The sequence below is a fragment of the Urtica dioica genome, chromosome 10 (genome assembly GCF_054948205.1).
Source record: "Urtica dioica subsp. dioica isolate 48M chromosome 10, U.dioica_male_clone48M_v1_H2, whole genome shotgun sequence".
Lineage (NCBI taxonomy): Eukaryota > Viridiplantae > Streptophyta > Magnoliopsida > Rosales > Urticaceae > Urtica > Urtica dioica.
Window position 1 is genome coordinate 2,087,392 of NC_142765.1, and position 24,580 is coordinate 2,111,971.

A 24,580-nucleotide genomic window follows, 5' to 3' on the forward strand; every position below is an offset into this window, starting at 1 on the left:
GTGTTTATTATCTATGCAAAAGAGCAAAAATAATCAACCTATGGAAATCATATTGGTCTTTGAGATATTTTACATATGTGAACCTGAAGGTGGTTAAAACTTGAAAGTTAGTTAAGATTATTAATAGAAATTAGAGTTAATGACGACACTATCCTAGCTGGCATAGGTGTCTTAATTTTCAGACAATGACGTGTCATAATTACAATTTTAGAGACGTTGAGGGAGGGACCAAAAATAAAAGAGGGTCTGAATTCGTTTCTTTTCTTCTTGTTTTGGTTTATTTGCTTCACACTCGTTGAATCCAATCCCTCAAGATCTTTTTTTTTTTTTAAGGCAGCTTTGCTGCGGTGTGGATTGAACCCACGACCTCCACACAGGAGGTGGTGTGGAATTACCACTAGGCTAACCTAGGTACCACCAATCCCTCAAGATCTTCATTGGAATGAAAATGTATATTGCAGCAACCAAAGATTAGAGCTCCCGAAATGTTTGTTTTTATCGTATATTTATGTGTATATTTGTTTCTATAATCTATAATCTCTTTTTTAAAGCAGCGAATAGTACAATGAAAATCGGCGAGACGAGTAAGAGAATGTATGGGAGAGTTTTATTCAGCGAAACTACTTGGTCCTCGTCACCCTCATTCAGCGAGTACTCGGATTTCTTTTCGACGAAAGCTTCAAAGAAGTTCTCGTACTCTTCGTTCTTCACAGAATCCGGAGAGCGCAATGTGACTTTCATCATTTCCATGGCCTACAAAAGAATATTACGACGTGTGAAAAATGCGGTTTCAAATATTGAAGGAACATTTTACCACAAAGATGCGAACGAGGATCGAGTTAATACCTGGAAACTGAACATGAATTGCCTTGCTTTTTTGCTCACTCTAGGACTTGGGTGCGATCGAAGCTTCTCGTACATATCTCGAGCTTCTTTTGACCTGTCAAATCATAGCTATAAGTTTATCATGTGTAACGTTGTTACAAAATCGTCACTTATCATGGCATTCATATAATAAAAAGTGTTTTTTTTTTTGTATAAATGATGAGATTTTTTTTACAGATATAGACCTTGTAAGGGAATCTTGACAAATAGACCATTGCAGAGCAGCCAATCCATGAAGTTCACTCTGCAAATTATTTATTCATTCGTGAAATTAAGTGGCAAAGAAAGCGTATGACTTTGTGATATACCCAAAGTAAATTTCTTCATCACTACCATATTAACCAACTTACGAAAGAAAAAAAAATATCAGACGGTTTAGTAAAGAGAATTCACCTGGAATGGCAGGTCAGACATAACCTTTTCATAATAAGATGAGGCTTCTTTGAGCTTTCCACCATCCATCAACAAGTCACCATTCTTCAAGATCTAAATACAAAAACAAAACAAAACAAAAAACAAAAAAAAAATTCAATTATTAGACTTTTTAAGTTGAATTCTGAAACCAAAGAAGATTCCGTGCGAATATAAGGATGTAAACTGTGAATCCATAGAACAAGAATGTGAAATGAAACAAAACCTCCTCACACTCGGTTTTCTTCTTGGGGTCGATATAAATCCCGGTTTTCTTCTTATAAGCGGTGATTAATTCCCTTGTATGTGCATCTTTAGCCGCTCTCTCTTTGTCTGTTTCAAGCGCTTCTCCGGGCTTAAGAGTTTTTCCACCGCCAAACTGAGAGCACCCACAATCATCACAAAGAAAGTCTAGACGACCAAAACGCCACACATATAATAGTTCAGGGACAATTTGCGCTAAAAGTCGAACATAACCATAAAACTTGCCACCGTACTGTTTTTGAGATGTTGCTCGGCCTGGGAAAGACTCCCCATGTGGAAACCTTGGGCCGGTAAACATCGGGCTCGTTTTCTTTGGCCTGCTCGGGATTTGGAGACTTTCCACGTGTGAAGTCGTTGGTGTTTCCGACGATTATCTCAACTTCGGGAATATCTCCTCCTTCTGGGAAAGGGTCCGATATCGGGACCAACCCGGCAGGAATATCCCGGCCTGTCTTCTTGTCCGCAAAGTTAAGCCCCACGAAATCGATGCTCGAAATCGAAAGCCTTTCCTTCTTCTTCATCTTATTCTCGGCCTTCTTTTCCGAGGTCCCACTGCCTGCATTTCCCGGGCTCGCTCTATTCAACCCTAGAATTCAGTGTTGGGATGCTAGTTTTAGATCAAATTAGCATCAAAGTTAATAGCTTTATCTCCAAATTTCCTATCGAAACCTTTTTTTTTTTGGAGAAATTGTGACAAATTAGTAGTTACCTTTTTTCCACTTCAGATAGCATTATCTTCATAGTCATTTCAAAGCCCCAAGTTATCATAGTAGGTTGAACAAGACCATATAACAATTCTAGCAGCAATAAATCTAAGAGCCATCTCTAGTTTTAGATCATATCAGCATCAAAGTTAACAGCTTTATAACCAAATTTCCTATATTCAATTGAAATAAAAAACTTTCTTTTGACAAATTGTAACAAAATAATTACTTTTTTTTCCCCAGTTCAGATAACCACATTGGTATCTTAAAGCCCTAACTTATAACTATTCTAACAGCAATTAAATTAAGACCCCGTCTTAAGATTTAACTCCAATGGTTAATTAAATCTGATGTTCATCACAAAGTCACAACCTTTTTCAGACCAATCTCAATTCTGAAACTTCTGATTCTCAGAACCAATACCTGAAATTTTTTCACTTCCCAAGTTTCCTTTGTTCTTCGCATACTCTTTAGCCTTTTCCATCGCAATCCTGACAGAATCTGGAACTCTCTTACTCTCTCCACCAGAATCCTGGGCTGGATTTTTCTCAGGCTCTGACTTTGGCCTCGATTGAACTGACTTCTTGTACTCCTTGGCTTTGGAAAATGCCAGTTTCACAGGGTCTATAGGGCCTTTTTCTGTCTCGGAACCAGTCTCTGGTGGCGAAGATTCTTCATTGGAAGGGTTCAGAGAGAAGTTGACTCTGAAAGGCCTAAAGGTGTGGCCTTTTTTGGCGTTTGAGTGGGAAACTGAACTGAAAGAAGAGAACCACGAAGCTTGAAGAGAAGCCATGATGAGAGAGTCACTCTGGTCTTGAGATAGTTGTCGTGGAATATGGAAAGGTCAAATAAGACTTTTGAACTAAAATAAAGAACCTGTAGTGTGTGAGCGAGTGAAGTCTGTTTATTTCAGTTAATCATACTGGATAAGAGAAAGAAAAGAGGCAATTTTGTATTTTATTTATTTATTATTATTATTGTTGAATGGAAGACTCTAAAAAAAATAAAAAAATAAAATAAAAATGCAAACATCTTTCTCAAGCATAAAAATTAACAGACTGTTGAACGAGAATTACGGACTGATATCACGCCAAATATTTAGTCAACAGTGTGAATATATAACAGACCACACTTTTAGGAATAAGTTTAGCATTTAGTTGTAACCAATTCTATACGTGTATATTCTTTTACTTTCTTTCTTTATTTACCAATGTACTGCTATAAATACACAGCAGATTGCTATCAATAAATTCATTCAGTTCAAATCAAATATTCTTCTTTTATTATGGTATCAGAGCAGTGATTCTCACTCTGCGTTTTCCAGCACCACTTCTAGCATTTTTTTTCTTCTTCTGCTTTATCATTTTCATTCACTATGTCTGATGAAATTAATCTCGTTGCTCCTCCAGCACAGTCTGATCCTTATGCTATCCATCATGCCGATAGCCCCTCTGCTGTCCTTGTGATGCCTCTTCTCACAGGTGATAATTATGGCTCCTGGAATCGTGCCATTACGATGGCTTTGCGGGCCAAGAGCAAATACGGCTTTGTCGACGGATCGTTACCGAAGCCGACAATCGAAGGTGACATCACCAACTGGCGTCGCTGCAACGATCTCGTTAGTAGCTGGATACTTAATTCAGTTTCTCCAGAAATCAGGCCAAGCATTCTCTATGCCGACACCGCTGCCCAAATTTGGACGGACCTCAAAGAGCGTTTCTCTCAGTCCAATGCTCCCAAAATCTATCAATTGAAACATTCTATTTCTTCTCTCAAACAGGAAGGTCTGACTGTTTCTTTATACTTCACTCAACTCAAATCTCTCTGGGATGAATTAAGTAGCATTGTTTCCATCGTTCCGTGTACATGCGGAAATGGAAAACATGTCATCGAACAACAAAATCAGGATCGTGCCATGGAGTTTCTACAAGGGCTCCATGATAGCTTCTCTGCGGTGCGTAGTCAAATTCTCCTCATGGAGCCTTTCCCGTCCATTCAGCGGATCTACAACCTTGTTCGCCAAGAGGAGAAGCAACAAGAGTTGAACATCAAGTCAAATCCAACAGTTGATTCAGCTGCCCTCCATTTTGCGAAGCAGCCATATCGTGATCGAGCCCCATCAAAAAGGCAACGCCCATTTTGTGACCATTGCAACCGACATGGTCATACGCGAGAGAAGTGTTTCCAACTTCACGGCTTTCCAGACAACCATGGAAAACGTCCTCAAGCTGCCAACCTTGCTGCCCCTGCCCCAATCACTCAACTGACATCCGAACAATACGAAAAGCTGCTTGCACTCATTGCTAAGGGCGACACCAATGGACCTTCGGCTAATTTCGCAGGTACTGCCTTTTCTTTTTCATCTACTCGTTGGATTATCGATTCTGGTGCATCTAACCATGTATGCACATCATTATCTATGTTTTCTTCTTATGTTCCAATTCAAAAACACATTCCCGTTCAATTACCTGATGGTACAATTGCATCAGTGACACACATTGGAGTAGTTAAATATTCTCCTTCACTCATATTGAAAGATGTGTTTTATATTCCATCGTTCAAATTCAATCTATTATCCATCTCACAATTAACAAAACAAAATAATTGTGATGTAATTTTCTATGTTTCTCATTGTATTTTTCAGGACCATGTTTCGACGAAGCTGATTGGTCGGGGTAGTCTTCACCATGGCCTCTATTTCTTAGATGATGTTTTTCATTCGAATTCCGTTTTTTCTGTTTCCCTTGCAAATAAATTTGACCTTTGGCACTCACGCCTAGGTCACCCATGTTTTTCCCGTTTCCAATTTCTTGTTAAGAATGTTCCTGATATTGTTGCAAATAAAAATTTTTTGTGTGATATTTGTCCACAAGCAAAACAGTCTCGTGGTTCTTTTCCGCTAAGTGTATCTCGTTCTTCTAAATGTTTTGAGTTAATTCATATTGACATATGGGGACCTTTCTCCGTTCCATCAAAAAATGGTTCGCGTTTCTTCTTAACAATTGTGGATGATTATTCAAGATGCACTTGGGTATATCTAATGAAAAACAAATCTCAGACTTTCTACATGACAACACATTTTTTTAATCAAATAAATAGACAATTCAAATCATCAATTTCTAAAATTAATTCTGGAAATGGAGATACATTTATTCCCCAACTTCAAGTTATAAGATCTGACAATGGGAGTGAATTTCTTTCTTCTACTTTTCAAAATTGGTTTCATTTTCACGGAATAACTCATCAAAGAAGTTGTATCTCTACTCCTCAACAAAATGGAGTTGTAGAACGTAAACATCGTCATTTACTCGATGTTGCTCGATCATTAAGGTTTCAAGCAAATCTTCCTCTCTCATTTTGGGGAGAGTGTGTTCTCACGGCTGCATTTTTAATAAATAAATTACCAATGCCAATTCTTAATTTCAAATCTCCACATGAAATTTTATTTGGTAAACCTCCACTTTATTCTTCTTTACGTGTTTTTGGCTGTTTATGTTATGCTAAAAACATGCATACTCAACATAAATTTGATGCTCGAGGAAAACCTCACATTTTTGTCGGTTATCCTTATGGACAGAAGGGTTATCGTGTTTATGATCCATCAACTAACCGCATTATTATCTCTCGTGATGTCATTTTTCACGAATCCACATTTCCATATCGTGATGTTTCAGTCTCTCGTCCTCATGGCATCTCTATCACACCTTTGGATGATGATTCTCCTCCCTCTAATCCTAATTTTTCTCAACATGACATATTAGCATCTCATGATGAATCTTCCGCGCTTCCAGATCCTTCTCCAGTTGATAATGCTAGCACATCGGATAATATCCCTATGCATTCTGAAATCACTACGGACTCTAATAACTCTAAGAGAATCCGACGACCACCTCGTCATCTTAGTGATTATGTGTGCTCAGTTACTCAACCTTCCACCCATTTTCCTTTAGCCAATTATTTCACTTGGAATAATTTGAGTCCTTCTCATCGTATTTTTTTAAGTAAAATTCTTGATCACGATGAACCTAGAAATTATTCTCAAGCTGTCCAATCTTCAATTTGGCGTGATGCTATGACCGCCGAACTCCGTGCCTTACAATCAAACAACACATGGTCTCTTTGTCTCCTACCACCTGGTAAGAAGGCCATTGGTTGTAAATGGGTGTACAAAATCAAATATATGTCTGACGGGTCGATCGAACGATATAAAGCACGTTTAGTTGCCAAAGGATACACACAAATTGAAGGTGTTGATTACCATGACACTTTTGCCCCAGTAGCAAAATTAGTAACTGTTCGCCTTCTTCTTTCCATTGCTGCAATTAAAGATTGGTCTATTCACCAACTAGATGTCAACAATGCATTTTTACAAGGAGATCTTCACGAGGAAGTTTTTATGAAACTTCCCCCGGGTCTCTCCAGTCACAATGACAATCGTGTGTGCAAATTACATAAATCTCTTTATGGGCTTAAACAAGCTTCCCGTCAATGGTTCTCTAAATTTTCCTCTACTCTTCTTCGTCGAGGTTTCAGTCAATCAATTTCTGATTATAGTCTTTTTACTTATATTCATAAGGATATCTCCGTTTTTGTTCTTGTTTATGTGGATGATATCATTATTACTGGTAATGATGATAAATTTATATCCCAAACAAAACAATTTTTGGCTGAATCTTTCTCCATTAAGGATCTTGGGCCTTTACGTTATTTTCTTGGAATAGAAGTGTCTCGATCTAAGAAAGGATTATTTCTATGTCAACGCAAATACACCCTTGACATTTTGAATGATTCTGGGATGCTCGGCTCTCGTCCATCTAATTTTCCTATGGAACAACATCTTCGCCTTCTTCCCGACGACGGCACCCTTTTGCCCGATCCATCGCCTTATCGTCGACTCATCGGACGTCTCTTATATCTAACAGTTACTCGTCCTGATATTCAATATGTTGTCAACAATCTTAGTCAATTTTTACAAAATCCTCGCTCTTCTCACCTCGATGCTGCACATCGAGTACTCCGTTATCTAAAAGGATCCGTTGGTAATGGCCTTTTTCTATCTGCCTCTAGTTCCCTTTCTCTTGTTGGTTTTTCTGACTCTGATTGGGCTGGTTGTCCTACCACTCGTCGCTCAACCACTGGATATTTTACCATGCTTGGTTCTAGTCCAATATCTTGGAAATCTAAGAAACAACCAACTGTTTCTCGTTCGTCTGCTGAAGCCGAGTATCGATCTCTTGCTACACTCACTTCAGAAATTCAATGGCTCACTTATCTCTTATCTGAACTCGGTTTTCCTCCATCTGCACCAATTACTGTGCATTGTGACAATCAAGCAGCAATTCATATTTCTGAAAACCCAGTCTTTCATGAGCGCACCAAACATATTGAAATAGACTGTCATTTTATTCGAGAAAAAATTCTCTCGGGTCTTATTTCTCCTTCTTATCTTCGTTCCCACGATCAACTCGCTGACCTCTTCACTAAACCGCTCGGCGCCGACACTTTTAAACGACTTCTTGGCAAGTTGGGCGTACTAGACATTTCTACTCCGGCTCCAACTTGACGGGGGGTGTTGAACGAGAATTACGGACTGATATCACGCCAAATATTTAGTCAACAGTGTGAATATATAACAGACCACACTTTTAGGAATAAGTTTAGCATTTAGTTGTAACCAATTCTATACGTGTATATTCTTTTACTTTCTTTCTTTATTTACCAATGTACTGCTATAAATACACAGCAGATTGCTATCAATAAATTCATTCAGTTCAAATCAAATATTCTTCTTTTATTACAGACATGTAAATTCGAGGGTTAATATGAAAAAATATATGTATGTTGTATGTATCACACTCTGTAATACTGTGTAACGCTCATTCGAACTCTGAACTCTGTAAAAACCACATCTCTCTCATGCAATCCTTTTACGAACTTCAACGTTGGAGTGTTCGCGACAAAAACTCTCCAATGTGCTCAATAATTCACGGCAACTCCATCTTTTATCCACCACAAGCCAAGAGCCAAAGAGAGTGATTCTTAGTCTATTGTCGAGGGCAGTGACGGAGCCAGCTAAGGCCCAGGGGGGGCTTAAGCCCCCCCTCAAAAAAAATTTTTTTGCACTTTTTGCCCATTTTAAAAAAAATTTACATTTTTTTCCCTTGAAAATTTATACTTTTGGCCCAATTTTTATAAATTTTTTACAATCAAGCCCCCCCTGAAATTTTTTTTTCAAATTAGCCCCCCCTGATGGGCTTTTCTGGCTCCGTCACTGGTCGAGGGTATTCGATCAAGTGACTTATCGAAATACATAGTTACTAGTAATCATCACGTGTGTTATTGAGTGCTGATCAGAAATACGCACCAACACAACACAGCGGTTTCACGCTCAAGCCGGTTTTTCTGCGTCTTCCTTTCTAGTTGTTCCAATTGAACCATAACTAAACATTGTCTTGTTTCTTTGATATTATTGTGGTAAAAAAATACCACTCGCTGAAAAAAGCCAATGTTAGATAGATAGATCTAATCCGTAAATCACCATATCACCTAAAGACTCTTAAGGCGTGATTCGAGCTCGTGAACCGTAAGTCCATAACTAAACATTGTCCTATTTCTTAGATTTTATTTTATGGTAAGAAAACAACAAGTCAACATGCATCTATAAATCATCATCACCATCACCACCTTAGGACTCATAAGGCGTGATTCGAGCTCGTGAACCATAACTAAACACTGTCTTATTTCTTGGATTTTTATTTTGTGTTGAGAAAACATGTCAACATGATTAATCTATAAATAACCATCACCTAAAGACTCTCAAGGCGTGATTCGAGCTCGTGAACCCGCCGTCCACAAGGAGATTGAGGCCGCTAACGTAACTCGACTCGTCGCCGGCCAAGAACAGCGCAGCGTTCGCCACGTCATCGACGGTGAGCTCAGCGCCCTGCAAATTCGCGCTCCTCGAGACGAAGCCCCGAAAGGCGTCGAGCGCGTCGTCGGTGCGCTCGTCCTCGGGCAGGTGGGCCACGGCCAGGCCCGTGGGGACCGCGTAGGGCGACACGCAGTTGACTCTGATGCCGTGGAGGCCGAGCTCGGCCGCGGCGCTCTTCGTGAGGCCCACGATGGCGTGCTTCGAGCCCGTGTACGCGTGCGGGCCCGCGCCCCCCACCACGCTCGTCACGCTCGAGATCGACACGATGCTTCCCTTCGTCTTCGCCGGGATCATCGCCCGGGCCGCGTGTTTCATCCCCAAGAAACACCCTTTCACGTTGATCTCGAACACCCGCCCGAACTCTGCCACGTCAGCGTCGCGTATGTCTCTGCGTATATGATAAAAAAAAAATATTAAAAAATAATTGAAAGGTGTGCGGAATTTTCAACCTAAAAGCAAAATATGAAGAATTTTTTAGGCCGCAGAAAAAAAAAAAAAAAAAAAAAAAAAAAAAAAAAAAAGGTGAAAAAGTTATAAAACATTTAAAGGTGTGTGTAATTAGTGTACTTAAGAAGCCAAATATTGAAAAAGAAATCATATGATTTTGAGTTAAAAATGTAATAAAAGAGTAAAATTATGCGTAAAAAAATTAATTTTGAAAAGTTCATGGTGGGATTTCGGTTAACGTTAACTTTTTATTAGCCTCCTAATTTTTGTTTCTTTTTAGCCGAAAATTTAGGTTAAAATGAAGAAAAAATAGGAAGAAAAAAAAATCATATTTTTTAGGCCGCAGAAAAAAAAAAAAAAAAAAAAAAAAAAAAAGAGGTGAAAATGTTATAAAACATTTAAAGGTGTGTACAATTTTTGTACTTAAGAAGCCAAATATTGAAAAAGAAGTCATATAATTTTGAGTTAAAAATGTAATAAAAGAGTAAAATTAAGCGTAAAAAAGTAATTTTTAAAAGTTCATGGTGGGATTTTGGTTAACGTTAACTTTTTATTAGCCTCCTAATTTTTGTTTCTTTTTAGCCGAAAATTTAGGTTAAAATGAAGAAAAAAAAAAGGAACTTTTTTTTAAACCAATCACAAGTCCAATTATTTACTTGCACGGGGCTCCGCCCACGCCAGCGTTGTTGACCATGATGTCGAGCGAGCCGTACTTCTCAACTGCGAAGTCCACCGCCCGCGAAACGTCGTCCTCTTTCGTGACGTCGCAGTGGATGAACGAAGCGTTGTCGTTGTTGTTGTCGTTTCCGGCGAGGGATTCGCTGACTTGGCGTCCGAGGCTGTCTTGGACGTCGGCGATGCAGATTTTGGCACCGTGCCTGTGGAAGAGGCGGACGATGCTCTCTCCGATCCCGGTCGCTCCGCCGGTGACCAAAGCCACTTTTCCTAATAATCTGCAACTCACAACAATAACTTCAATATTTTTTGTACACAAGTTTTTATGTGTCAATTTAGATCATGAACTATAGTGATAATAATAGTAGTTATGATACTTAAAGCTAATTCATGAATGACTTAAAACATAAGATCCGTGGAGAGCTTTTAGGTTCAAAGTGTTAAGACCACTTAAGGATTAAGTAAATTTTATTGCCTTTAGTGGGTTTAAGCAAATTTCCATAAACCAACTAAAGAATTAAGACAATGCTCAAACTCAATTATCTTGACCTTTGCATATATAAAGTATAGGTGACTAAAACAAATATACATTCTCCAAATTAAGCTTCAGAAATTAGCAAGTGGAATGGTCCTACATTTGAAGCTTTTGAGCGTCAATTCATGAAAGATTTAAGATTCAATATTATCCTTGAATCAGAAATTAGCAAGTGAAATCAGCTTCACATTAAAATCCTTGAATCACACAAGCTTTTGAGTGTCAATTCATGAAAGATTTAAGATTCAATATTATCCTTTGAGTTCACCCACATTTGAAGCTTTTAGGTACAAAGTGCAGTTGAATCAAATTTCAATAATTCAAAGAGCTTAAATTCATCCTCAAACCCATATTCTTCAAATAAAGCTTCCAAGAGATTAGTAAATTGAATGGTTTCTAAGGTATAAGGAAGTCCGAAACACTTTATGCTTATTTGCAAAAAAAAAAAATGTGGGTGTGGATAACCTGTGGAGCTTGTTCTTTGATGTGGATACAGAATCACAATAAAACAATAAAATTAGCGCTTTATCAGATATGTGGATAGAAAGTCACAATGTAATTCTAGGAGCTCTTTCACACAAAAAAAAAGTGGGTAACAATAAAGTAGCTTGGCAAAAGATCACCTCCTTTTCTGTTCTTCATTTGATCGTACCAAATTGGCACAATCCTATGATTTGAAGGCAAAGCCTGTGATGTGTTGAATTCTAGACTAAGATGGAATAGCCTTTTATCAATTCATTATAGAAACAAACCATTTGTGTGAAATTCAATTATAAAAAAAGCTAATTCTAATCAAAATAACACAACAACCCAAACCCAAGAAGAGTTCTTTGTTCTGAATGGCAAAAAGATAAAATGTTTGATTAAACTAAACCCAGAGAAAAAAAAAACCCCAACTTAATTGAGTCATTAATTATTGCACAAAGTTGAGATCTTGAAATGAAGAATGTCTGAAAGTTGAGATCTTGAAATGAAGAATGTTTTTTTGACGCACATACCTTTGGCTGGAAAGAGAATCATTTCCAGTTGTGGCGGTTCTGGACTCCATTATTGCCTTGATATCTCTGTCTCTGTCTCTCTCTCTTACTCTCAAGTCTCAACTCTCACTCTCACTGATTTTTAAGGTTACCTCATAACTGTTATGGTCTTGTGACTGTCTCCCACTGTATTCATGATTTCTATTTATTTATTTCACTTTTATTTACCCAATAGTATCGGACCACGTGTAAGCTTTCTTGCACAGTCATAAGAGTCTTCAGAATCTCAATGTATATAATAAAGTTATGAGTAAATTACAAAATTGCCCCTTAACACGCGTAGAAATCCAACCGTGCCTTCATAATTCGGTCCTTTTGTTTTTTAACCTTAAAATGGATTTTTTTTTAATCAATGACTCTTTCTTAACAAAATTTAAGTACATGACCTCATCTTTAAATGAAAGTTATAATATCACACAAATGCCCTTTTCTTTTGTAAGAAGTTAATAATTATTTGTTTAAAAAAAGCCTGATAAAAAAACGAAAAAAAAAAAACGCAGCCCTATTCCCCATCTCCGGCGACCTTTACCGTCAACTTCTTCAGCAACCTCCATCGTAATCGATTCCGACGACCTCCGCCGCCAATGTCTCCGGTAAGAAATTTATGGTAATGTTAAATAAGATGCTTACGGATACCCGATGCTTTCACTACAAAATATTTAAAATAGTAACATTACTCTCTAAATCCATAATCAATAATAAATTAGAAATTATGAAAATTTTCAAGTTTTCATGATTTTCGCGATTCCTAAGTTATGAACACGAACAGTAGTCAACTGGTCCAACTGGGTCGACGGGAGCTAGTTCAGTTGGGCCAGTCGGACCGGTTGGGCCAGTTGGACCGGTCGGGCCAGTTGGACCGGTCTGTGAGACCACTAACCCATTAGTAACCAATAATTTTATCACAGTTTTTTGATAGGTGAATGTGTCAGTTATCTTATCAGGACATAAATTAATTATTTTAGTATTTGAATTTATATTATGAATCTAATGTTATTTTTTTATATGATGCAATTCCTCTTTTATAACTCGTTCCATTTTTATAGGTACGATGGTTGAGGTTGTTATTTATTTTTTATACGACGGAGAGTGGAAAAAGAAAGATGAAGGCTCATATGAATGGTCCATTTCTTTATTTGAAATATTTTTCGTTGATATTTTTGTTGTTATTAGATTATTATTTTATTTTGAATTTGATGAACCTGGAACTTGGAAAAAAAAATTGGTCAATTTTTTGTTGTTATTTTTAACAGGTTCAACTGGTCCAACTGTCTATTCAACTGGTCAAACCGATCCTACTGTTGTGCTTTACCATGTCAAACTGGTCCTACTTATGTGCTTTACCATGTCCAACCGGTCCGACTGGTCCAACTAGTCTGACTAGTCCAAATTATGTTATTTGCCATACCCGACTGGTCAGACCGGTCCTACTGTTGTGTTTTACCATGTCAAACTGGTCCTACTAATGTGTTTTACCATGTCCAACCGGTTCGACTGATCATACTAGTCTGACTAGTCCATGCAAATTATATCATTTGCCATATTCGACTGGTCAGACCGGTCCAACAGTTGTGTTTTACCATGTCAAACTGGTCCTACTAATGTGTTTTACCATGTCCAACCGGTCCGACTGGTCCAACTAGTCTGATTAGTCCAAATTATGTTATTTGTCATATCCGACTGGTCAGACTGGTCCTACTCGTGAACTTTATCATGTCCAACTGTACACTAGTTCGATTTATGTTATCAACTTAATAAAATACTTGATTCATACATTGGATACTTATTTAGAGTTCTTAAAAGCATAAAACTTAGCACAATAAAAAATAAATAAAAAAACATGCACTAATAATGCAATTAATAGGAATGACTTTCTTCTTAGTCAAATGACAAGATCCACTAACAATAATGATGATAATAATTTGTGAGATCACCCAATACTAATCAAGTTTAGGACATACAAAACTTTAGAATACATTTATACAATATTAATAGTATGTTTATCTTCAATATGTTATTCTCATATGAATAGTGAATTTATATAGTATTCAACTATTTCATATCATTTATTAATATGATTGACTAGTCATAGTAGTTTAATTTGTAGATATTCAACGAGCTTAAGTCAAATATGTAAACATCCAAATAGTTCTACAAGTATTGTTAACATGTTCGACTCATCCTACTAAGTAAAATTTGTAAACATCCAAATGGTTCTAAGTCTAATATATCCAACCGGTTCTAACTGCTATCGTTATCATGTTCGACTGGTCTAAATATTTATAATTATTAAATACCCGACTGGTCCTACTGCTATAGTTAGCAGGTCCAACTGTTTATAATTTATAAAATATCAAATCCTCTCAAGTGTGATATAACATGTCCAACCAGTCCTACTGCTACTTCCAACTGATCCAACTGAATATAATTTATAGATATTCAATGAGCCTAAGTCAAATATGTAAACATCCAAATGGTCCTACAAGTATTGTTAACATGTTCGACTCGTCCAAATGATTATAATTTTTAAATGCCCGACTGGGTCTTACTGCTGTAGTTAACAGGTCCAACCGGTACAACTGTTTATAATTTATAAAATATTAAATCCTCTCAAGTGTGATATAACATGTCCAACCAGTCCTACCGCTACTTCCAACTGAATATATTTATAGATATTCAATGAGCCTAAGTCAAATATGTAAACATCCAAATGGTCATACAAGTATTGTTAACATGTTCGACTCGTCCAAATGATTATAATTTTTAAATGCCCGACTGGGTCCTACTGCTGTAGTTAAAAGGTCCAACTGGTACAACTGTTTATAATTTATAAAATATTAAACCCCTCAAGTGTGATATAACATGTACAACCAGTCCTACTGCTACTTTCAACTGATCCAACTGAATTTAATTTATAGATATTCAATGAACCTAAGTCAAATATGTAAACATCCAAATGGTCCTACAAGTATTGTTAATATGTTCGACTCGTCCTACTACGTAAAATTTGTAAACATCCAAATGGTTCTAAGTCTAATATATCTAAGTCTAAAATTCAAGCAAGTTAAATTCGAGTACAATTAAAATAATCACATAGCATAATTATGATAGCCAATCATCGTGATAGATCTCGATTGCCATCTTCTTCTGATAGGTAGCCATCATTGAATCATCAATCGCGTGAAACTCAAGTCCTTGCATATCAAACTCGATGTACTTGATAGCATATATACCACAATCTCCGCTGTTTAAAAGCAATACTTATGTAAAACATGAAAAGGATAAAAAAAAGTATTTATTCATATTATATCAAGCAAGGAAAAAGTATAAAAAAGTTGTACCTGCTCGACATTATTATGTAAATTTGGTGGCGTTGAACTTATTGTTTCTGAGTTATCTTCAAATTCTGGTATCGACATATTTTTTTTGTGATCTACATTCAAATAGACGAAATTTCAATGCATATGAGATTTAAATAAAAATTTAGAGAAAAAAATGTAAAACTGGAGCGGCTAGTCCTACTATTATATTGCAAACCCTGATAAATATGTTTTTCTTTCGCCCAAATTCATCCACTAATTTGGAATTCAACTACATGGAAACCTTTAAATTACCAATAGTTACGGCATAATCAAGAGACTGGCTTTTTAGAGTTTGTATTGTTAAGCTCCAATAAAAGCAAAATCGTGTAAAAAAACAAAGAGAGCAAAACATCACTTGTTCATTCAATATTCATTTGACTTGGTGTGAGAAGCCAAAAACCAAAAACATTGAGTCATATCCAATCCCATCATCAGACGTCATTGAAGAAACATCAACAAAGTGTTCCGTTTCAGTCTGGATACGAGGAAAAGGCAGTGTCTTTGGCACTAAATCGACCGAAACTCCAAGCTCTGGCCAACAAGCTGAAGGCAGCTCGGATGACGTGCCCTTTATTTGACACGCAACGCTGGGTGCGCCACCGTGGTTTTATCATTACCTTGTTTACAGGAACGGTAGCTTCTTATGAGTTTTTTTGTTTTGTTTTGTTTTTTTGGCATTGCATTGCATGTAAGGAACTTGGAAAGGTCTTATTTTAAGATGTGGAATCTACACTGCTCAGGCCAGCAGAGGTTCCCCATATTTTCATTTGCCTATGATACGAAGGAAAAAAATATAGTAAGCATTGCCTATGCGAGCTTAAAGTGGTCAAGGACGACATATTATTAATTTTTTTTTTCAGACATTACTAGAGATAGCATACTATAGAAGTGGACGGAGATGCTTGTGCTTGGGAATAATAATGAATGAATAAAAAAAAACAGAATTTATAGCAAAGCAATGTACCAGTGTACCTTAAATAATAAGCTTTGTAAGAAGTTGGACCTTCCTTAAACAGAATCGACAATCCATTGCGAATCAAAAATGTCCTCAACTGCAGAAAACAACAACCATCGGTGGGAGATGTGGTCGACGGTCGCCGGAAAGGTGGTCGACGGTGGCCTTGGCGTCCTCAGGGATGTGGTTTCAGACCTTCAGGTGTTTTTGGGGGTTTTGGGGGAGATGTGGTTTCAGACCTGGTGTTTTTGGGGCCTGGTCTTTTGGGGTTTGGTTCGTTCAAAACTTCAAATGGCATCGAATAAGAACATAATTTTCAAAGGGTATTTTCGTAAATTCGAAAAAACAAATTGAAAAAAAAATAAAAAAAATTATGTTAACAGAAGAGGGTCATGAGTTAAAAGCTAACCTTTCCGAAGGTTATCAGCTTAAAAAATCCTCATAATTCTGCATTGGGTTATATGTACCCTTTCATGGGGAAAATATCAAAAGTATCCTCGTGTTTAATCGAAATACGAGATTTATCCTTTCGATTTTTAAAAATATCAGACATATCCCTTCAGTTTAATATAAATGATATATATCTCTCTTAAAAAAATGTTATATTACAAACAACACCATTTTTGTTTCTTATTTACAAAAAATAATTTGAACTCCCCAAAATATCCTTAATAAAATAAATATTTATTTACTATTTTATAAAATAAAATAAAAAATCGTTCTTTATAAAAAAATCATTAGCTTTTTATAGAGAAATTTTTTAATTTAATTTTTTTGTATATAGAATAGAAAATAAAAAATTATTTCATTAAGGGTATTTTGGAGAGTTCAAATTTTTTTAAATAAACGAAAAGGTTGATATTTGTAATATAACATATGTATAAGGGAGATATATGTCAATTATATTAAACTTAATGAATATGTCTGATATTTATGAAAACTAAATGTATAAATCGTGCATTTCGATTAAACACATGGGATACCGTTGATATTTTTTCTTATTTTTTTCACGGACATCCATGTTTTTGGTAATGTGGCCCACTTAGTTTTCTGATATTACTTAAATACTTATATACATAATTACATCTACATAAATATTAAAGCTCAATATCTCTATACAAAATTAAAAATTAAAAAAAATATCAGAGTCTCTCTTCTTTCTCTCTCGGTTGCTCTTCACGAACATTTCTCTGAGAAATATCTGCAAAAACCCATATCAATATATGGACAAATAAACATATATATAGCTAAAAAAAATTAAGACTCGGGGAGTGACACCGTGGAGGTGGGAGCGGTACTTGGCGAGTGGGATCAGCGGCGAAGGTCGGGAAAGTGGCAGCGGCGGCGAAGGCCATCATCGAAGTTGTTATCGGGCTCGACGACGGAGACACGTCTAAAAATATTTAGGTTTGAAAAAATGTATTTAAAGTTTTTTGAAGATATTTTTATATTTTTGATAAAAAAAAAATCGATACGAATGAATACTATTTGTCTTTAGGGTCCAATCTTTTATTTTTTTTCTTAAAATAAAAAAGGCGTTATAGATTTGTAGCAAAAAACAAGTTATATAATTCGAATATAGCCAACGTATACAAATGTTTAGGAAAATAGGCAATGACAATTATATTTGACTTAAATATCCTCATTAAGCATTCTATAATTAACAAAAAAAATGTAAATAATTTAAAAAAATTAAAAATTAATGATAATGGGTCTATTTTTGAAGCTCTCCTCCATATAAATCCTTAGTATTTTTTTTTTGAAACGGGACTCTTTATATAAACAAGGCAGTAAGCCTAATTACAAAAGTGGCGTGCAAAAGCACCGCCGTACCGTGTCTTACCTCCCACAAAGAACCAGGAGGCCGGTCAAAAAAGAAAGAAATAAAAAAAAAGAAAAATAAACTCTACAAAAGAGGCTGCGAAAGCACCGCCGAACCGTGTCTTACCTCCCACAAACCAGGAGGCCGGTCAAGAGTAACCTTAGTATTTGGAATCACTCAATTTCGAGTTCGTATGATAAAGATATGAATTTTTGAAATTTTGATGAAAAAAAAAATTGTATAAGAGAGAGTGTGTGTGACGAATTGTAGCAAAAAAAATGCTTTAAACAAATGGCAATATGGAAAATTCAAATGAGTTATTCAAGTGTCACTTCATCTGTTTAGCTATTTTTCCTAAAATTTTCAAACATTGGCTATATCCCAAACATTATGTTTATAATAGTTTAGTTAGTTACAAATTAAAAAAAAAAAAAAAAACTAATGAACAAATTTTTGTGAGTAGAAATCATTCTTCTACTTTATATACACATATATATATATATATATATATATATATATATATATAACAAATAGTATGCCCCGCGCGTTGTTGCGGGATAATTAATATATTTTAGTCTGGAGGAATAAATATATAGAGACATGTGTAGAAATATTTAAGTTTGAAAAAATAGATTTAAAGTTTTTTGGAGACATTTTTATTTTTCTGATAAAAAAATCGGTACTCATGAACACTACTTATATTTAGAGTCCAATCTCTTATTTTTTCTTTAGAAAAAATTCTAAAAAAAAACATTGTTCAAGTGAGTGCAGGTCATTCTTCTACTTTATATATATTGTTTTATATTGAATGGCTAAATAAAAGTTTTATATTGTTTTATATTGAATGGCTAAATAAAAGTTTAATTAGTAATTAATTGTTATTTAAAAAATAAAATTTCATATTCATTGCATATATATCACGTTTATTATATTTCAGATTATAGATCACTTTGTGTAGTCAAAATTTACCTTATGAAAAAAAATTTAGTGTTATTGTTTTTTTACATACCGACAAAGTTAGGCAGATCAACCAATACATAATAAAAAAAATATATATTTATTTTATTTTTTATTTTATTCCGAGATTACAAATGTGGCCTTATTTAAATGGTACATGTTAGATTCAACTGATAATTTGGCCAAAAAGTTAGCGGAAAGAGTACATATGACCCAATGCAAAATTACGAGGGCACGGATGAATTCTTTCAAACATTAAAGAGAAATTGCCCCATTTGCCACCAATTTCATAATATTTTACCATTTTCCACCAAAACACTAATTTGTCCCAAAATGCCACCGAGATGTCAACATTGTTGACATCTATGTCAACAATGTTGACATCTCATAGTGAAGGAAAAAAATAGATGTCAACATTGTTGACATAGATGGTGGTATTTTGGGAAAAATTAGCATTTTGGTGGAAAGTGGGAAAATGTTATGAAATTGGTGGCAAATTGGGCAATTTCTCAACATTAAATGGTGAGTCGTTACCCGTTTCAAAATTGAGGGGACAATTTTGTAAATTATCTTAAAAATAGATCAAAATAGATAATTTTACTATAAGAATTAGCTGGTACGTTTCAAATTTATATCTTTAAAAACGATAGTTTAGACATTTTCATAATTTAACTAGCGAGATTTATTAACTTATTGTATAAAGATGCTAATCCTTTAAATATCCCAAACTTCCGAACCTTCAACAAATGACTCCTTTATTTTTAATTTTAGACAATGTTACTATAATAAAAATAAATAAAATAAAAAGAAAATATCAATAGTATCCCATGTGTTTAGTCGAAATGCGAAATTTATCCCTTCAATTACTAAAAATATCAGACGTATCTCTTAAGTTTAATATAAATGATATATATCTCTCCTAAAAAATATTATATTGCAAATATCACCATTTTTGTTTATTTTTTACACAAAAATTTTAAAATTCCCAAAATACCCTTAATGAAATAATTTTTTATTTTTTATACTATATACAAAAAATTAAATTAAAAAATTTCTTTATAAAAAGTTAAAGATTTTTTTTTATAAAGAGAGATTTTGATTTTTTGTAATAAAATAATAAATAAATATTTATTCTCATAACGGTATCTTAGGGAGTTCAAATTATTTTTTTATAAAAAATAAACAAAAAGTGTGATATTTGTAATATAACATTTTTTAAGGGAGGTATGTATCATTTATATTAAACTGAAGGGATATATGTCTGATATTTCTAGAAATCGAATGGATAAATCTCATATTTCGATTAAACACAAGGGATACTCTTGATATTTTCCATATATTAAATAAAAGTGTATCGTAAAAGAATGATATGTTAAAGAATAAAAAAGGTAAGTGATAAATTTCATCGGTTAAAACTGCAAAGAAGGAAGTGGAAGTTCTTTTCCCATTTAATTATTAAAATAAAAAAGTTACGCGTACAACATTTTCAAAATAGAGACTTTTTTAATTTGTTCAAAAATGAGATTTTTCAAATTTTAAATATAAAACTTTATCGTAAATAAATCTATAAACACTAAAAAAAAAGAAGCTAAATATAGCTCAAGAACAATAATTTTTTTAAGAAGAATTGGTAAATATAAAAAATGAATGGTTACAACTTGAAAACACCGTTGTTGTGATAAAATATGGAAATAATTTTTTACACGAATTACGACTCACGATTTTCCCCCACCCAAAGTGATAAACACTAAAAACTACTTAAAATTGTCCACTTGTCAAACACTGGGTAGATCGTCCATACTCGTGAGTCGTGACAAATAGCAGTGCTCGATAAATTATGTAGGTACGCTATATTTGCAATTAGTTTTTTAAAAAAATGTACTATCTCATACCATTTCCACATAATTTGTTAACAAAAAAAAAATATAGATTAACGCATCTACTACCATTTGATAACACATTTCTCATTTGTTGCGAATTTTCTCGCACACGCAAGTGCACGTGGTCGCAATAATAATAAATCGTAAGAACGAGTCGATCCCTCGAGGATTCGCTAAATAAGGAATTCGATAATCACAAGCTAATATAGAACTAAATGTAGTTGATGGAATCGTTGTCACAAAAATTCAATAACACGTCACAAAATTAAACAACTAGATGCACATAAATTCTATTGGATAAATGGAAGGACTATGGTTCACGGGTTCACAAAACAACTTGGATTCGTTGAATTACGAAAAGAAACAAGCTATTGAGATTCACATTTTTCACTACTCATACTCACTTTAATCGAATTGATAGATCTCTCTCAAGCATCTAACAACCTAAACCAATACCGGAATATCATCTCTCGATCTCAACTCCTAACAAGCACGGCTAGCATTAAAAAACAAGAGTATTCTCATGAGTCTAAAACAACCTAGCTATATCTAGCCTAGGAATGAATTCTAGTAATCCTTTTTGTCCTGGTATCTATACATACCTCTCATTAAGGTCTTGGACTACCTTCGAGTCCATTTGAAGCGTGCCATATGAAGATTTTCGCTGCTCTTGGAATCGTGTGCGTCCCCCGAGCTGGTGTCTTTGTTAGGAATATTGCCCACTTGAAGATAATGAATAAATGATTACTAAATTCGATAATAAGATTACTTTATTAGCATTATATGATTAGTGGGTTGAGTTCTAAATAATTAGAATCAATAACAACTATCTTCCATAGCCTCTGTATTAAACTGAGTCACGTGCTGGGCACCTGAGTTCGGGCGGTGTGCTAAAACATGGTCGATGACTGATATACGCCTGGAAAGCTATATCTAAAGTCATATATGTGGAACACATGGGTGAAGGCTGATCACTATGTGGGAGCATTCTACACTTGTGGTAAGTGTACGACCTGGACAGGTCTTGGTGTAGATGTGTCGTTTAAGGACCGTTACGACACACTAACCGAGGCCACTATGACGGTCACAGTGAGACTTGATCTAAATCCTGAAGTGATCATGGACACTGGGTTATGTTACTGGGCTCTTTGACTCATTCGCTAAAAGGCTATTCATGCTAATCACAACTTATGTCTTGGGAGTTTTCTCAGAGCATGATTTGAGTGGGAAGTGATTTACAGATACGGAATCCGGCCTTCCTGAAAGAAGGTTAATGTTCACTCACCTAAGGGTTGATTCCAGAACCGATAGATTGCTAGCACTTTCGAAGAAAGTAACGTTCGAAAGAATCTTTCGCTGGGGAAGCAACGATGCTTAGGGCTGATATGTATCAAGAGAAGTATAACGGATAAATTGACTTCTCTCGATACGGGTTGAACCTGGAGGATCTTGATCACGAACTGACTATATCAGTGGACACTCGTCACGATGAGTAAATATAATTCTAGTGTAAAGGAGAGTTCAGTCTTGGCTTACAAGGTGGAGTATTTGACCAAGATTAGACGAATCGATGGACAAAAGAGAAAGAACTATTTCGTCTTTTTCATCGGATTTGTTAAGCTCCTATTACTAGGTCCATAGTCCCCGATTCGGCTCTGATAAAGGCGGATAAGAACTTTCGTATAATGATGTCTATCATTATTAATCTCACTTGCTGTAATTGTGATTGATAGCATTAATTCTGGAAAACGGGTATTCGCAAAATTAAATAAATATTTATGGTAGAATTGTTTATTTATTGTTTGATCAAGTAAATAAACAATTATTAATTATTTGTTTATTGTTGGACCAAGTAAATAAATAATTAATTGGGTTTTAAGCAATTGGGCCTTGCACAAATATGAAAGTCGGATTTAGGGTTTTGGCACTAGGGTTTGCGCAAATCCCCTTGGCCGTGTGCCTAAAAACCGATTTTTATAATATTGGTATTTACCAATATTTTCTCTTTAGTTGTTTAAATAAAGGAGAGAGAATAATATAAGATATTTTCCTATATTTTCTCCTTATTTAAAGGAGAGTATTTAGGAGAATATTTAGGAGAAAATTTAGGAGAATAATATATTCTCCTTTATTATCTCACTAAATAAATTATTCTCTATTTAAATATCCCATAGATATTGATCTGATGGATGAGAGAAAAAGTAGGATTCACTTGTTGAGATCCAAGGGCCTAGATTAAATCCTCTAGTGTGAACACAATAAAAGGAAATAAAATATTCTGGAAGATTCCATGAATATCTCATTTTACTACTATAAATAGGGGTTCATGAGAAGGCAAAAATAAGCAATTATTTGAAGCAATTTTTGGTGAAAATTTCGTGCTCTCTAGCCTACCTTGGCCGAGCACTTCACTTCTCTTCCCCTCGGAAAATTCGTTTCCATTCTTAGTAAAATAAGAGCGAGATCTCGAAACGTTTCGTGATCTAGTGAGATAAAGAGTGTGCCCACTCATCTTTCTTATTCGCCTCGGAGATTACGTTTCGGAAGACTAAGGTGTCATCCTCGAGTCCTTCATCAAGACGTTCAAGACGAAGACAGATTGTGAAAGCTTTCAGTTCGTGAGCCAAAAACTGTAAGTATTCGTTTTTCGCTCTATATCGGTTGCTTGACTTATATGCTCTCGTGAATTAAATTAATTAAACATAACTAGATCTTGTTAATTATAACCATAATTTAATTAGCTTATGATCAGCGTAATTAATTATTTTTCCGCATTAATATGGTTATATGGTGGAATCATCTCAAAAGAGGTGCGTCGGAGCGATCGTTCGTGTCCGATGCGCGCTCGATCCAACCAACAAGTGGTATCAGAGCGATTGTTCGTGTCTGATACCCACTTGATTCACCAACAGTCTTTACTATTGTTTGTGGTGTTGACCGTCCGTGTAAGCCATGGAGATGAGTCGAACGGGAAAAAGAGACCCATAAACGAGGAAACTAACCACCAATTTGACAAAACTACAGAGGATTCGCGGAAAGGTCTAGCAAGGTCAAAGACCTGCAAAACAGAAGGATGAAAAAACAAGGGACGGTCGCGGCGTTCGATAATTTGTACGTTATCGCCACCGTTTGTACTCTTGCTTGCTAGCTTCAGCTATCCCCGTTAATTTCAAAGGGAATCAACCGTCCATAGTCGAGAGACGGAAATAACGAAGCGAAGCCCGTCAAGATTAATGGGACTGACAATGAGTTTCAAAACAACATTGACTCGGCGGTCGGTCACACTCACAGAATCCTGACTATTCTCGAGGCGCTTTTCTCGCTCGAGCCGTCTTTTCCGACTTGTTCGCCCCTTTGCAGATTTAGTGTTTTTTTTTTTTTTTTTTTTTTTTTTTTGTTTTTCTTTCAGACGAGGAAGAAAGAAGAGATTGAAAGAGAGAGAACGAGAGAACAAAAAATCAGAGGAGAAAAAAGAGAAATAAAGAAACAAAATGGAGAGAGGATAAAAGAGTATTTGCACGCTTGACTTATTAGTAGAATTATCCAAATTAGCATTTTGGTTGAAAATGAGAAAAGTGTTATCAAATAGTAGTAGATGAGTCAATTTCTCCAAAAAGAATAAAAGCCCAAAACTCGTAGGCCCAACATAACCATGGGCTGGGCTGGTTTCAAATTTAGACAAATGACTCGTTTAGTCCATACCCGATTCGCGGCA

General features: G+C 35.4%; 2 protein-coding genes across 2 annotated transcripts; both read right to left on the minus strand.

The window, feature by feature from the left end:
• Positions 1-478: 478 nt before the first annotated feature.
• Positions 479-3,126, minus strand: LOC149382975 (cytochrome C oxidase subunit). The gene is made up of 7 exons (XM_089627599.1): positions 2,688-3,126; positions 1,794-2,146; positions 1,523-1,675; positions 1,279-1,371; positions 1,071-1,129; positions 847-940; positions 479-753 (listed from the first exon to the last, which is right to left on the minus strand). Exons 1-7 carry the CDS (start codon positions 3,055-3,057, stop codon positions 532-534), a joined length of 1,344 nt encoding a protein of 447 aa, XP_089483725.1. The 5' UTR covers positions 3,058-3,126; the 3' UTR covers positions 479-531.
• A 5,800-nt stretch (positions 3,127-8,926) lies between these two features.
• ABA2 (NAD(P)-binding Rossmann-fold superfamily protein) lies at positions 8,927-12,014 on the minus strand. Its single transcript, XM_089627608.1, has 3 exons — positions 11,851-12,014; positions 10,299-10,595; positions 8,927-9,583 (listed from the first exon to the last, which is right to left on the minus strand). Exons 1-3 carry the CDS (start codon positions 11,898-11,900, stop codon positions 9,067-9,069), a joined length of 864 nt encoding a protein of 287 aa, XP_089483734.1. The 5' UTR covers positions 11,901-12,014; the 3' UTR covers positions 8,927-9,066.
• Positions 12,015-24,580: the final 12,566 nt, after the last annotated feature.

Coding starts and splice junctions, on each gene's coding strand:
- ABA2 (XM_089627608.1), bottom strand. CDS start 11,900: ATGGAGTCCAGAACCGCCACAACTGGAAATGATTCTCTTTCCAGCCAA. Junction 10,596..11,850: donor GATTCTCTTTCCAGCCAAAG/GTATGTGCGTCA, acceptor TGTGAGTTGCAG/ATTATTAGGAAAAGTGGCTT. Junction 9,584..10,298: donor GTGGGCGGAGCCCCGTGCAA/GTAAATAATTGG, acceptor TCATATACGCAG/AGACATACGCGACGCTGACG.
- LOC149382975 (XM_089627599.1), bottom strand. CDS start 3,057: ATGGCTTCTCTTCAAGCTTCGTGGTTCTCTTCTTTCAGTTCAGTTTCC. Junction 1,372..1,522: donor AGAAAACCGAGTGTGAGGAG/GTTTTGTTTCAT, acceptor TTTTGTATTTAG/ATCTTGAAGAATGGTGACTT. Junction 1,130..1,278: donor TGTCTGACCTGCCATTCCAG/GTGAATTCTCTT, acceptor AATAATTTGCAG/AGTGAACTTCATGGATTGGC.